The 16,280-nt window shown below is 36.0% G+C and overlaps 1 protein-coding gene across 1 annotated transcript; it reads left to right on the top strand.

The window, feature by feature from the left end:
- The first annotated feature begins 7,892 nt into the window (after positions 1-7,892).
- Positions 7,893-14,991, top strand: LOC129267225 (ABC-type oligopeptide transporter ABCB9-like). The gene has a single exon (XM_064103570.1). It carries the CDS (start codon positions 8,160-8,162, stop codon positions 10,470-10,472), a length of 2,313 nt encoding a protein of 770 aa, XP_063959640.1. The 5' UTR covers positions 7,893-8,159; the 3' UTR covers positions 10,473-14,991.
- Positions 14,992-16,280: the final 1,289 nt, after the last annotated feature.

Raw genomic sequence — 16,280 nt, 5'->3', positions numbered from 1 at the left:
GATGACGTACATGTACGTCATCAGTCTCCTCATTTGCATACTGACCTGGATGTGCAAATAACTGTTTGGTGAAATTAACAAAACTTTAAAATGTCATTAGGCCTACGCATCCAATTTTTAAATTGTTTTTTGATGTTTTGCTTGTTGGATTTTTCTCTTTTTATTGAAATTAATTTTTTGTTGTGGTGGACTTTAAGGATTTCGTTCAAACCACACCACAGAAAAGGTTTGACACCATTATTAAATAGAAATAGAATTGAATTACTTGTTACTGGCGATGTGATCTGATCCAAACCAAATTCATTACCGATGGCGTATTGACATAAATGAGAAATGATGATAATAACTGTATCATAGGATTGTATAGCGCAATGATCCACCTTGCTACAGGTGCTCAAGGCGCTCCTAGATTACCCCCGGCTAAACTAGTCTACCGATTCCGGTGCTCACAGCTTTTTGAGGAATTACTTCCTGCCGGCAGTGGCGTACGGGGGGGGGGGGGCATGGGGGGCACGTGCCCCCCCCCCCCCAATCGGCTGACCAAAAAAAAAAACCGGGGAAAATGAGAAAAAGGAGAAAGGAAGAGAAACGTAGTGGGAAAGAAGAAATTATTATTCATTATAATGTTATATTGTATTATAATTATGTTATGTTATATTACATAAGAAACATTTTTATCGTAATTTTATGAAACATAATTTGCCCAGAGCCTGTGTCTTCATTGTTCCTGGTGCTCGCATTGTCTGTGTAACGACACATATAATCATGTTGTACTAAAACCTCTCGTTTTTAAGTCAATTTACACCAAATATATTTCCTCGCACTTCGAGTGATTATTGTGTAGTGACATATGCTTCTTTTTCATGACTACTTAAACAGGGGCCACGGAACGGTTTTCAAAGTGGGGGGGGGGGGGGGCTGACCATGCAAACAATTCACAATCATATGGTAATTTGTACGTTTTTATACACAGTTTTGGAAAAAGTGGGGGCTGAAGCGTACGTGACCCACGGTACGCCGCTCCCTGTCGGTACCCATTCACCTCATCTGGGTTGAGTGCAGCACAATGAGGGTAAATTTCTTGCTGAAGGAATACACGCAATGGCTGGGATTCGGGCCACCTTGATCAGATTGAAAGACGGGAGTCTTAACCACTAGACCACGACGCCCCCGGTGGGCAGACATGTCCTATGGGGCAAAATGTCTCAACTGTTATGAGCCAGCGAAGCGAGCAAGCAAAGAAAACGACGCTGTAAATTCAAACAAATATCTTAATGAAAGATATTGATAATGTTCAGAAAATATCATTTATCATAATTTTCTGCCCTTTTCTTTCTGGCTTGTAACTCTTTTTTTTATTGTGAAAACTTTTTCTAGGGGTCAATGACCCCGAGGCCCCCCCTTCATTTCGACAGCTTTCAATACTTAGTAGTTAAGAAAATGTAATAACCTGTTATCATTCACAATTAATCCCCCCCTCATATTGATCGTAATATCAATCCCCCCCAATCTCCGCGGCTTGTGACATGCAATCATCTGCGTTCGCGGAGTGTGTCCCCCCTACCAAAAATAGTAGGGGGGACACAATATCAAATGTCCCCCCTACTATTTTTTGTCTTTTATGATGGAGAAAAATGCATCATTCACATTCGAAATAACACACGTGTGTATTTTGGACTAAATGACCTTACATTTTGAGTGAAAACCTTTGTTTTTTTTTTGCTTGTCAAGTTTTCCAGAGTGAATAAAATAAGATGAGGGGAAGACTTGGAAAATAAAAAGAATCTTTAATGTCACTATATAAAATTTTCGCTCACACTTCGCGCTCGCATTGCCTGTTAGATGATTTTTCAATATGGAGCTTAAATATCAAGTTTGGAAGTCAATATACATTATACATTTCACCTCGGAAATCGAACTGTCATTATTTTGTGTGATTTACAAACTGATTTTTCAAAAAGTGCCCTGTAAAAGAGACAGCTTTATGGTCTGAATATTGACATTTTCTACTCGCACTGAGCGCTTGCAAAATTCGATTTATTCAGAACCTATCATTTTTGTGTATTCAATTTAGTTTTGAAAAATATCCCTTTTCAAGTCTGATTGTCAAAACGTAGCAGATAGCGCTACTCGCAATTTGATTGGCGATTTATGTATTTCTCAATATTGATTTTCAGGAGAGTTTATCAAAGATTTTGGCTCGCGATTTGCGCTCGCATTAATGGTTAAAAAATATTTTAACTGATGCATTCTATTCATAATTACTAAAGTGCTTGAAATGTCCAGTTTTCAGGCCATAATATCATCAGATTTCTCGCCCTCATTAGGCATTAATAAATAAGATATTAATTTAATGATCCATATTCACCTCACAATTTTCCTACAAAGTGCTTGAAATATATAGCTGAAATTGACTCTTTTTCAGATCGAAATATCAAATAGTTTAAGCTCGCGCTTCGCGCTCGCTGATGAATGTGTAGAATGCCGAGTTTCTAGGTCTAAATCTGAAACACGCGCATGTTTATTCAGATATTCGACTTGTTCTTTATTTAAATCATAATCCAGTTTTAGATCACAATATCAAAAATTTTCTGCTCGCGCTTTGTGCTCGCATTATTAATGTAGAAAGATCCCCTATTACTCACCCTTTTCATGATTTACAAAACATGAGTAGAGTGTCCCGTTTTTAGGTCTAAATCTCGAATTTTTCTGCTCACGCTTCGCTTGCATCAATTGTTTAGTTATATAGCTTCCCTGTTCACGATTACAAAAATTGATTAAAATTTTCGATTCTTTTTGTAGAAATGTCAAAAAATTTCAGCTCGCGATTCGCGCTAGCATTATTTGATTGTTGGAATATGTAACGTCTTCATGGCTAAGTGCAAGCAGTCCTTAACAAGTACCTTTTCGATCGATTCAAATTAAACGTATATGAACGTTTTCTGGCTGCCTTTTGCACTCGCATTATTAATGTAAGGACCGGGTGTAAGGAAGACCCCCAATTACTCATCCTTTTCATGATTTATAAAACATGAATAGAGTGTCTCGTTCTTAGGTCTAAATCTCAAAATTTTCCGCTCGCGCTTCGCGTTCGCATCAATTGTTTAGTTATATACCTATTATATGTTTAAGTTACAAAAAGTGCTTAGAATTTCCAGTCTTTGGGTAAACATTTAAAAAAAATTCAGCTCGCGCTTCGCGCTCGCATTATTTGATTATTGAAATATGTAACGTCTTCATGGCTAACTGCAACAGTCTTTAACAGGTACCTTTTCCATCAGTTAACCTCTGCTCGCACTTCGCGTTCGTAGTAAATATTTAGTTGTATATACATCTTTTTCAGGATAACAAACATTGCCCAGAATGTTCAAATTTTAGGAAAAAATACATAAATTTGCCCAATTTTTTTAAATATAAATAAGGACAATGATATTATATATTCATTATGTTGATTTATAAGAATAAAGCTAAAAAGTGACCATGAGGACTACTCCTTTAATGAAACAGACAAAAATTACCTTCAAGCGGCCGATCGGGGATTAACATATGGCTGAAAATATTTTTCGGCCCCCCCCCCTATTGGCGAAGGCTGGATCAGCCCCTGTTGTCCCCCCTACCTTTCGGGACAGATTTCCGCCTATGCCTGCACCAGTTGTTTATGTTTGTGACTGTAAGTTTGTGTGAGGGTATGTAGGCCTAAGTGAGGTCAGGGTGTGTGTGTGACTGAGAAAGGAAAGAAGAAAAAAAAATGCATTTTTATTTTTAGGCCTATTAATTTATTTTTTTCAATAGCCTGGCCTATATTCTTGCAACGTCAACATCTAAAATCCAAATTTGTTAAAAATATTTTCTAGATATGCTTTGTGATCATACATTCATTGTCTTCTTGAAATTTAGTGTGCTTCCCTTTGTTTACAAAAGACAGTTTGCAAATGTCCTGTAGAAAGAAAAAAAAACATAACACTGATGGATTTCCATAGAGTTGAGGTTGATCGGATCGTACGCGTAACTCTTTGTAAGACAGGGCCCTGGAGTAGACAAAGGGGTGCATGCAAGGGGTGTGGCCAATTGGAACTTGCAGAAGATGTTGCCCTTGGCAGCACCAACACCGAAGACCTATATGATTATACCGTGCTTAAACCATGCTTATACTCTAAGAAGGTACACGGTTCAAGGTTTATTCATAGCAACATTTCAGATTTTCAAAATCAATACAAACAATAATATCATAGAATACAAATTTTCATAGATAAGCATAAATAAATATCGTAAAATATGAAATGTATACATAATATAACAAATATAAAACACAAAGTACTAGAATGTATTCTTGTAATTGGTTCTTAAATAATGAAAAAGAAAGAAAATAAGAGATGTGGATATGAGGGAGCCAAAAGTATATAAAAGCAGAGCTTGTTGGTTGAAGGCTCCACATAATATGCAGTGAGAGTCCCATAAAAATATCAAATATCAGAAGGTCCCAGATTAATCCTCCAATGAGTGTCACTGTACATTTACCATTTACAACCTGACGATATGGCAGATTAATTGACTCTGATATAACCAGACAATTGAAATCTCACCATCACCTTGGTATCAACCGTACTCATCCCAACCATGGCTTCAAGACATGAGGAAGGAAAGATCTGTACACATTTACAGGAGTTGGTTCCCATCGGGGCGGACTTAACCCCAAGTATTGTTGCTTCCCTCGATCTGGAAGCACTACCTATTTCACAAGATGCTGTATGGAGCAGAAGTTGGTCAGCCTAACAAGAAAATGCTTTCATGATATGGACAAAATCCTCTATCGCTTGCTGAAACATTTTCATTCTATGCAGTACTGCTAACGAGGCCATTACCATGTTTACCTACCATGCCTACCTACTTCCAGTCCGCGTCCAGTACCTTATGCTCTGAGCAAAGACCGTAATGTTCCCTTATGAGCCGTTTGAGAGGCGATCCTTCTACACGTCTTCTGTCAAAGGGAATCTTCTCGTACTGTTGATAGACCCAACACCATATGCTTACAGTGTATGCTCTTCCTCCTCTTAAAAAACCCGAATTATTTCACAGCTCCTATCTTACACCTGAAACCCACAAAGGCTCGCGCTGGCTATTTCTATCAAGGTATAGCTTCCAAGTGGTGTGCATATCCTGTCATCCTACCAGCTCCCAGAAGATCACAATGAAGTCAGCTACATGCGAGCCATAAGTGCTGTCGTTGAGAGTTCTCTCAGACCATCCATGTAAAAGAGTTTACCATTTCTAATTTTCTATGCGAACATGAGAGGCAATTTTTTGTCCATTTGCCAAAATATCGGGAGATGCGTTACACCAACATCACAACAAGAGGGGAATGCCTCACAATACAGACCTTGCTTGACTCCAGTCTTGTCACTTCTTTTCTCTCAGCTCTTATTTGATGAATGAACTTGAACATGTAACACCGTTGTTTTAAACAATGTTTGATACTCTATTAAGACTACTTTGAATCATATCAATCAGGAATGCACCAACCGGGAATAAACCAAACCAAGAAGAATATTTTATTAATAATTTATAGTATTTGACATTGTGATAAAGCAAATCTGACAATTGAAGTTATAAATAATCATTCATATGGATAATTTTGCATCACATAAAGTAAGTGATGAAATAGGCAATTAAGATCCTCAAAAATGTAATGCCATAAAACTGACAATAAGTATTATATTATAAAACTATTAATCCCTGCATATACAACACATAATGTGCATGTGATTATTGCTATACGTTTACGTTTTTAAATACACTGTTCGCATAAATTTTAACCTATAAAGAATAGCTAAATTTCCTCATTGGACACTTATAACATAAATTAATTAATATCACCAAAAAACCCTGCGATATTCATTAAGTTATTTTATTCATTTCAGACGAATGGGAATACTGATATGAAAAATGAAGTAACATTCATCTGAAAATTAAACTTGGTAATCAGTGTTTGCAATGTAAATTTTGTTTGAAGATTATTATAGTAGGTCCTATCATCAAGCGTTTTTTTTAATACTATATATTCACGTAAGTGACTTGAAAAGGGTGAACACTACATTTTCTTTCCTATTCAGTAATGAAGACTGCCGTATGAATAGAATTATTCACGGTTAAGAAAAGAATGGAGTTACAAGAAAGACAAGGGAAGGAAAAGGATATAATGTGACACTATTTTCTAAATATTACGTAGAAATCTGTCAAAATTGATTTTGTATAAAAAACATTATTTTTTTGCTCGCTCGCTTTGCTCGCTCACAGCTCTTTGGTTATCTACCCCCATATGTCATGTCCATCCCGTCCAAATTTTTGGCTCAAAACGTCGGTAATGGGTTTGTTTATTATCGCTAGTAAGCCAGTAATTCTACATGATTCATGTGGCGTTGGATCACAAACTAACGGCACTTCAATATTGTACAAAAGTAGCACAAATTGTAGTTTAAAAAAACGTTTCTGAAATGTTCTAAGCTATTGCTAAGGTCTTATTTTGTTAGGATTAATGCATATTTGATTTCAACAACACAAAGTAACTTGTTCATATCTACTTGAGATGGAAGTGGATCATGGTCATGACTGTATCCCTAATTTGAATGTTTGATATGTAAATATTATTTCAAAATGTTGCTGTATCGTTTGGTTACAGCTATCATCTACCAATATTTTTATACTTAAATGACATATAACAAGCAGGGATATGGCAACTTACATTGCCCCTTCCCCTTAAAGGTTTTGGACTTTTTTTCCATTTTTTTTTGGGGGGGATTGGGCTATTTTACATCGTTCTGTAAATTCGACTGTAGAAAAAAGGGATACAACAATTTGAGAATACTCCTTACCTAGTAGTGATCGAGGGGGTCCAAACTAACTACCAAAGCCGTACACAGGTTTTTAATTTTTTTTGTCGGGGGGGGGGGGGGCAGCACGTGTAAACCTAGCGATAAAAGCTCAAAAGCGAGTAAGCAAAATGACCGAGCTTGTCATTGGGACGCTTTTGCATTTTGTTAAGTGTAAAGTAACGATTGTGTGCATACTTTTGGTGAATTTTGTGAAATTTTCAGTAAAAAGTTTGTCAAATTTTGGGGGAGGGGTCAACTGCCTTCCCCCCCCCCCCTCGCTGCGTACGGCCATGCTATCTACCTATGGTATCAAACCTTTTTCTGTGGTCTGGGTTGAACCAAGGAGTTTACCTCCACGGTTGATCGAGCTCATTTTTCAAAGGTCCTTTGATCCTGGTCTAACTGGAGGTAGACACGGCTTGCGTTTTGTACTGAGCAGCACTGTGCAACTTGGGCGCTAGCCATGCATGGTGGAGTGATCTTGTGAAGCCGTTCGTGCAGTGAGCTTTTCGGTGCTCGCGCTGGACAACTTTGACAGGCCTGGGGAACTTTTTAATAGGGGACCCGTGAGTGGGACGGGGCGGCTTCTCACGGGGGGGGGGGGGGGCAGAGGGGGCAGTCTGCCCCCCTGACGAGCCACAACTCATGCAAAGGACGTATCCCTGCCCCCCTGACGAGCTTGAAGCTTTTTTTTTTTGCTTGTCAAATTTTTTGGCGGACGGTTTTGCCCCCCCCCCCCCTGTGGAAAATCCTAGGTACGCCACTGCTTCTGACCAGAAATTTTGTCAATCGGAGTATATAGAGATTAGGAATTGAAAAGAGTCATCAAAGCGGCACGTCCCCGCACCGTCCACCGATGTACGTGAGTGCCCCCCCCCCCCTGGGTCTGATCCCGGTGTTCATGCATTGCATTGATGGTGATGAATAGGTCTATACCCCATTTGTGTGAGATGAAGCGTGAATCAATTGGGCCAATTTAAGTTAAAAAAATCTTCACTGGAGAAAGTGAACGGTCTTATATCAACCAATGCGTGTAGTAAAGTGATATCAACAAAACAGTGAGACGAATCCACGAACGTTCCACACCAATTTTCATGTGCTATCTTATTACCCCATCAACCTGGTCTCCCATCCGAAGTGAATAATAGTCTGCTGTTAAATCTAACTTTTTTCTACATAAAATTAATGACTACCGCTCTAACTTGATGCTGAATCTTTAACTTACCAGACTGGGAATTGTGGAGTAGCATATCTACCTTGTCTGTAGTGTTTAACCATTAACCTTGAATAATGATAGCGTATGCACGCCTCCTGCTGATAATTTTCTTCAGCGTTGCCGATGTTTTCTTTGGCTTCTCCTTTTACTTCCGTTGGAACCAATATAAACGATTCGGAATGGATTTATTGAATTATAACTTTGTTCACTCTATGTTTGAGTTTTGGCTGTTCTCAATGTTGAGAATGATCATGCTCTCGAGTGCAACTTTAGGAGTCATTACGGAGCCCCAAGAGATTTTGTCGTTCATAAAGGACATGAGATACGCTGTAGGTGTGATGAACATACTTGTGGTCCTCTACACTTTGGCAAAAATCATGTTATATACTGAATACCTGGATGGCAACCATGATGATGATCCTTGGTTCTTAACTTTTGGAGCTTGGACAATGGTGGCCTCATTGATCATGTACGTCATATGGATACACATTCTGAAAGAGCCACTGTATTCTAATAGCGGAGAGAAGGAAGGAATCGAAGGAAGTAGGGACATCAAAGATGATCATGCCATTCATGGCGGAGAGTTGGAAAAAGTGAAGAACTATGTCAAATGGCAAGCGGTGTTTGTTCGATTGATGTCCTACGCTAAACCCGACTGGCTGTTCCTATTGGGAGGAATTATTTCTATTGCATGCTTTTCTGTTGGTAATTCCTTTGTTCCATTCTGGATTGGTCAAGCCGTTGATGGGGTGCTTGCTGGTAATCAGTCAGAATTCCACAAAGCCATAGTCCTGCTGATCCTGATCTCACTTTTTACAACAATATGCGTTGGTCTTCGGATTGGATTATTAAATTTAGCAATGGCAAGACTCAATCGCCGCATCAATAATTGTCTTTTTGATTCCATCATAAAGCAGGATATTACATTCTTTGATGAAAATAGTACAGGAGCGATACTCTCACGTCTGTCTCTCGACACAACCACCATGAGTAATTCTCTCGGGCAAAGCTTCAGGATATCTACCTTGAAGATCTTCAATATTGTTTTCAGCACCGTAGCTATGGTCATCCTCTCATGGCGGCTCTCTGTCATCATTATCCTTAATTTAGTGTTCCTAGCAGTCATCACAGACCTCGTCGGAACTTACTATGATAAGCTGGCGAGGAAGGTCCAAAGCGCTCTGGCCTTGGCCAACATCATAGCCGAAGAGATCATCTCCAATATAAAGACTTTTCGATGCTTTGATACCGAAAAGAACGGTAAAAGTACCTATAGTGATAAGTTAGACTCTGTTTATCACCTGCGTATGAAAGAGGCAGTAGCCGTAGGTACACTACAGGTGGTAGTCTCGACTAGTAAGCTGGTGGCGTTTATACTGGCCCTCTTTTATGGAAGCCATCTTGTTTTATTTGGAAAGATGAGTGGAGGAACATTCGTCTCTTTTGTGTTGTACCAGAGGCAAATCGGAAACAACATCGCGACGATGTTTAATGGATTTTCTCATATTATGAGAGCGGCAGGAGCCTCCAGAAAAGTGTTTGAACTGATCGATTTAACTCATTCGTCTGCAAAAAAAGGTAGTCTGATGCCAGAAGAGTTCGACGGCCAGTTGGAGTTTAAAGATGTCACGTTTGCTTATCCAGCCAGTCAATCTATCCCGGTCCTGAGGAATATAAACTTTACTGCGTCTCCAGGAAAAATGTTGGCCATTGTTGGTCCAAGTGGTGGAGGGAAAAGTTCTTGCATCGAGCTTATCAAACATTTTTATGATTGTACATCGGGGGAGATTCTATTAGACGGAAATAACATCAATCAGTATACCGATTTCTATCTTAATAAAAAGACTGCCTTCGTTGGACAAGAACCCGTTGTTTATGCAAAAACCATCAAAGACAACATTTCTCACGGCCTTGAGAATTGCAGCTTGGAGCGCATCCACAACGCAGCAAAACTGGCCAACATCCATGACTTCATTGTTGGTCTTAAGAAGGGTTACGAGACGGAAGCTGGCGAGAAGGGTTTTCGATTGTCAGGAGGTCAGAAACAACGAGTGGCCATAGCCAGAGCCTTGGTGAGGAACCCCCAGATATTACTTCTCGATGGCGCCACTAGCGCTTTAGATGCTGAAAATGAACATCTTGTCTTGGAAGCCATCTTAGAAAAAAAGGGATGCCCTACCGTGGTGATTGTTACTAATTGTCTGAGTACCATGGAAAAGGCTGATCGCATCGTGGTCATTGATGACGGTATGGTAGTCGAGCAAGGTGATCATCAAGAACTCATGAGCGCCAATCGCCTTTATGCGCACCTCCAACGCCATCAACTCCGGTGGTTGAAAAACGGTGACCATGAAATTAAATGTAAGCATGCTCAGATTGAACTGTAAAAATTTCCATTCCCGGCAATGGCAATATTTTGTAAAATTAATATTATTCTTATCGGCATCACCATCATCACCACCACCAGCATCACCATCATCACCACCACCATGATCGTCACCATCGCCATCATGATGCGTCATCATTATCATCATCACCATTATTATCATATTACAACACTAGTTCTAATTTTATTATTTTTTATTTAACTTTCGTTACGATTGGATTTTTCATATTTTCAGAATTGAATGTCAAGTTTATCCATACAAAAACTTGATAAGAATATGTAGGGTTGAAAATAATACAAGTCTTAAGGGGAAAATAAATGTTTAACTGAAGATGGGAATAACACAAGCTCAATCATACACATCAAACGGAAGCAAACGGAGATGAGAAGAACTTAACTATGAAGACACGGGAACAAAATAATGAACTTAACTCGATGAAGTCTGGTCGTGCACTGCTATATCTTCTGGGCTTCCTTGCCTCGGTAAAACTCATGACATTACACACAATCAACCAATGAAAATAAAGAGAATGGAGAAGCCAACTGAAAGTGGAAAAGTCTAATTCATAAAAATAACCAATAGAGATGGAGGATGGAGATGAATAAGATGTTGGGATGATTACATAATAAGAATGTTGAACAAAAGAATCAGATGTGGGAATGTAATGAATGAACACATCTGAATAGGAAAGGAATGACAGAAGAAGCAGGTTGAAAGTCAAATGTAAATGGATGACAACAGAAGCATGAAGAATGTAAACAAAGCTGAACTAAATACCAAAGCTTGAACTGTAAATAACTAAAACTATTGAAGGAAACCAAATGTCAAAATAACAGTCCTACATAAACATCCTTCTTTCAAAAAAATTGTCCTCAATTTTTTAAATACATAAAAAATATTCTTAGCAGACACATTCAATGATTTGGACACATTTAAAGATTAAAACTATCAAACTGTAACAAAAATTATCAAGTTGGAAAATAAACTACTGAGTAATACAAATAAAAAAGACTCATTTTGTATAATTTGTAAAATTACAATCTGATGAAACTTCTATAGTCTAAAAATGATAAGAAATTATTTAAATTGAACATTTAACTAAGTCTGACTTTGTGCAATATCATTGATAAAACTTCAATAAATATACAGTGATTAAAATTGAAATAATTTTGAGCATTAAGGTATACAAATGAAACATTTCAAAAATTTAGTTTGTCATAATCTCCTTTAGTTTTACAATTTCATATATTGCACTTAGTTCACATTATTTTCAGATTTAGAAATTGACAAAATTTAAATATTTAAACATCTGTAATATCAAAGTATTAAAATACATTCAGATTCAATACTGAGCTGAGAAAATTATAATTTTGATATATTGCACAATAATTGTAATCACTTGATCCATATTGACAAATCGTAACTATATTTCAATCTATGTACATTTGAGACACCAATTTAAGACAAATAAATACCTAAAGAAAATTATCTGATTCAATAAACAAAAATATACTTTTGTAGAATTTGAAGGATCTTGCTAAAAAAAATGTTTCTATTTATAAGCCTAACATTAAATCAAAATAGGCATGTGATTCATTCCAGTTAAGAATCAAATATATGGGTTTGATAAAAAGTGAATATTGATTGCTTTTTTAAATCGAATTCATTTGTGTATAAGAAAACACTCGAGTATAAATAAAATACTGGAATTTGTGTATCATATGCCTTTTACAGTATATAAAGAAATAGATCAGTTTGGATACATAATTTATCTAAAAATTCATAAAATTTTACTTGAATTTAGAATTTGGCTATCATAGTAAATATCTATCGTTTTTACATGTAACCAATTGAATAGAACTTATTAATACATTTGGCAAGATCATTCCATGGATCAATCTGATACAAAATTATTTAGTAAACAAAAATTGCATAAATCTAAAGTTAAGGGAATTGAATGATCACAGAAATCATATCTTGTTCAGAAATTATTTTATTTTTTTTACGAATTTAAAATCTGTGACTAAATTTAATGAAAACTTTTAGTATTCTCACCATCAGGGAAATAAATTGTCCAATAGTTCCAGTTAAAGTGTAAGAGTTTGAGAGAAGAATGTAGTCTGGTGGTAAAATGGAGACATCAAGTTCAAGTTGTTGAATATCGTACCTTCTTAGGGGGCGAAAAGTTTTCACTTTTATGAGATTTTATGATACAACACGAAAGGTAATTTGAAATGCCATGAAAACTGCATGACCGTCATTATTTTTCATCATATCTACATGTGAAAAAACGAAGAAATGTTCAATGTTTCATATCATAGACTGCAAAATAAATAGTGTGTGACACCATCGAATCCCTCATTTGCAAACCGACGAAAGTGAGCATCTGAAAATTAAAGAAATTTTGAAGTAATCATAATTTTCTTGTTTTACTTGTAATTCAGATGAAATTTTCAGTGTTATGCTGATTTGATTTTCGATGTTCCAACCAACTTGTATGTGTAGGCCGGGTGGACTTGGATTTTTATGATTATTATTATATAATTTCTTATCAGAAATTGGATTTTTATGTGTCTGGCACCCCTTTGCCTTTTAATTGAATTATATATTTGCTACCTGCTGAACGGCAGCATGTCTCGCGAGGTAGACTGAGGAATTCCCATCACTTGGACCTTCCTTATACTAGAACTGAACGATATAGGAAATCAAGTGTACCCTCACTTGTCAAACTGGTCAATGCTCAGTTGTAAATGTTTAGCTATATGAATAATTTATTTTATTTATATACATGTATTTGTTCTCATTAATGGTAAATTTTGATTTTCTTTAGAATTATTATGAATTATTTTATCAGCCTCAATCCCATATCTCAAAGTAATCTCGGTTCCATTCCTAATGGATTTCATATCTCAAAGGTTATTATTATTATTTAAATGTTCTATAACTATGATTAATCCTGTTGCAATAACTTGATTCTAAATCTCTTCATAATGAATATCAAATCTGAATTATATTTCTGACCTTTTTGTTGTATAATTGTAAGTTTAAAACAGGTTTTTCCCCAATACACAATTATCAGAATCCCATGCTAGTAATATCTACTGAAATCTCACTTATGCATGACTCAATCAACCAACTGTTTCTCATTTATATGTGAATAATTTTTTAAGTGTATATACAATCTTCAAATGTAAATAATAATCAATGTAAACATTGCACAATTAGTCTTCGGACTACAGCATTGTATTCTGTTTTACATCTAATAAACCGAATTGAATTGAATATGTTCCACTTAACTATTTCCGAAATATCAAATATATACCACCTTGGGCATTGTGAATACGTGTGCCTAATGACTAATGTAATTAAAAAAACATCATTGATCAATACATGAAAGTATAATAGATTTGTATAGTTATTATCATCAATATATCAATACAGTGGAATCATATGATCATTTAATTTTAAATAAATTCCCTGTTCATTAGCAGATAGTTTATCCATTTGAATATATCAATCCATGTTTAAAACTCATTTCTTAAAGGGGAAGTTGACCCTGAAGGAAAGATTGTTGCAAAAATAGCAGAATATAATAAAAAGAAATATTGATGAAGGTTTGAGGAAAATCCATTAATGATTAAGAAAGTTATTCGAATTTTAAGTTTTGGATTTGTGACATCATAAACGAGCAGCTGCCCCCTGTGTTATGAAATATAAAATGCATAAATTTCAATTTTTTAATGGTTCGTGAGGACTTATATTATTTTAGTGTTCTCTTTAGGAATCATGTGAAATGATTTGTCTATTAACATACTGAATGTACAGTAAAATCATTTTCAATTTTCTGAGAAAGTGACATTTCATTGGTTTTTTTACCATACGATATGTACGAGGGCTGCTCCTATATGACGTCACAAATCAAATAATTAAGAATCAAATAACTTTTCTTATTCTTTGATGGATTTTCTAAAACTTTCACCAATATTTTTTTTTATTATTTTTATGCTATTTTTACAAAAAAATACTTTTTGCCAGTGTTAACTTCCCCTTTAATATTAAACCAACATGCGTGAATAAATTCGCGCAATTCTTGGAAGAAATTTAGTTAAAAAACATTGTACCCAAGATCATGTTCGTATACAAGTTACGGTAGTATTGTTGTATCCCCCCCCCCCCGTCCTTTCGTTTCTTTCTCTCCCTCCCTCCTCGCCCCTCTTCTTTCCCTATGTTTCTCTATATCTCTCTTCCCCCCCCCGCTCTCTATCATACTGCTCGGTACTTATACGTGTATCAATTTATTTGTATTGTATTCATATTGATATCTAATTATCGTGTATTCTGTATCGAACAGTAATCTAACAATGTATTGTGATTGTAACGTATAATGAACTGTGATACTTTTATGCTCTTATAATGTAAATTCATCCTGCCGGCTAACCTATAACAGGTTGACGCGCCTGGTTCTTTTTATACTTGATCTTTAATAAAGACATGGTGTACTACTATACGAATTGCGAAATATTGCCTGTAAATTTATTTTGAATTCATGTTGTTACATGTACGAGCACCCAGCATTTAAATCCTAAGCCCCGTATTTTTCGCAAACAAAAAATGGTATATCGAGAATATGTAATCGATTTTACTGAAATGTAAGTTACATATATTTCTGTTTACGTCCCGTATAAGATAATATTTTATTAAACTCTATCGACCCCGATCGGGAGTATGAGAGTCTCAACATGCTCAACAAGAACATCATTTACAATTATGGATTTGCGTATAAAAATGAACATAATTAAAATAATGAATATGTGAATAATTCAAGTCTGGGTTAAGTGTGACCAGAATGGATAACTTTGGGCTAATATTACAAGAAGCCAAAAATGTATTTTAAAAAATGTGTATAAACTGTGTTTACATTGTTTATTTCATTTATTTTGCCTTTCCTTATGGGCGATTCCACACTAAAACTTCAAAAATATCATAAATTTCAACATGCTTTCAATAAGTCATAAGTAGCGTAATATTTTACTATGATACCTAAATTTCATGAAAATTGTGAGTTTTAACCAAAAAGGAAGTCAGATATAGTTTTTTTTTAGGGAAACAATTGAATTTTCAATTTTCAATAAATTTGCTAAATAAATAGTCAAGTACAAACACTGCCTGAAACGATTATTGGCAAAGCACGGGAAGATTGAAAATATTGCAGGTCAATGGAATAATCTATCATTGATGGTTCCAAATAATATCTACAACATTTTCATGATCCATAATGGGGGCAGCCCTGAATTTTCCGAACCTATTTTTGGCAATGTCCCGTACGACACATGAAAATGCAAAGGTTTTTCCTACAATTTTATTTTTGATGATGCAATTTCACAATATCAGTTTATCTATCTTTGACCCGTGGGTGATCGATTTATCCCATAAGGATCTAATTACTGCCCTTGATTTTCCAATAATTGTCCTATTAAAAGTTGTCCCGTACGACACACAGTATAAACTGCATTTAATTGCAGGATTTGAATTCAGAAACTATAAATAGTAGGCCTATTTTAATATAAGTAATTGATTTGACATAAAGTGAACTGAAAAAGTACTTTTTTTTTTATCTCCATAGAACATTAAATAGGTGATTCTAACCATTATAATTGACTTCATGTAGGCGTATTCTTTTGTGAATCCCTTCAGCTAAACTGGTCAGAGCAGGTCAGAGCAGGTTAATTTCTTTGTCATTGAACATGACTGGGCGTTGTGGCGTGCGCCTGTAATCCAAGCTGTGGGGAAGTTACAAATTGATGCAGA

This window comes from Lytechinus pictus, chromosome 8 (assembly GCF_037042905.1).
Source record: "Lytechinus pictus isolate F3 Inbred chromosome 8, Lp3.0, whole genome shotgun sequence".
Classification (NCBI taxonomy): Eukaryota; Metazoa; Echinodermata; class Echinoidea; order Temnopleuroida; family Toxopneustidae; genus Lytechinus; species Lytechinus pictus.
The sequence above is the reverse complement of the archived record's forward strand: the minus strand, read 5'-3'. Positions and strand labels throughout refer to the sequence as shown.

Bases quoted from the DNA above. Each gene is read 5' to 3' on its own strand.
- LOC129267225 (XM_064103570.1), top strand. From the start codon at position 8,160: ATGATAGCGTATGCACGCCTCCTGCTGATAATTTTCTTCAGCGTTGCC.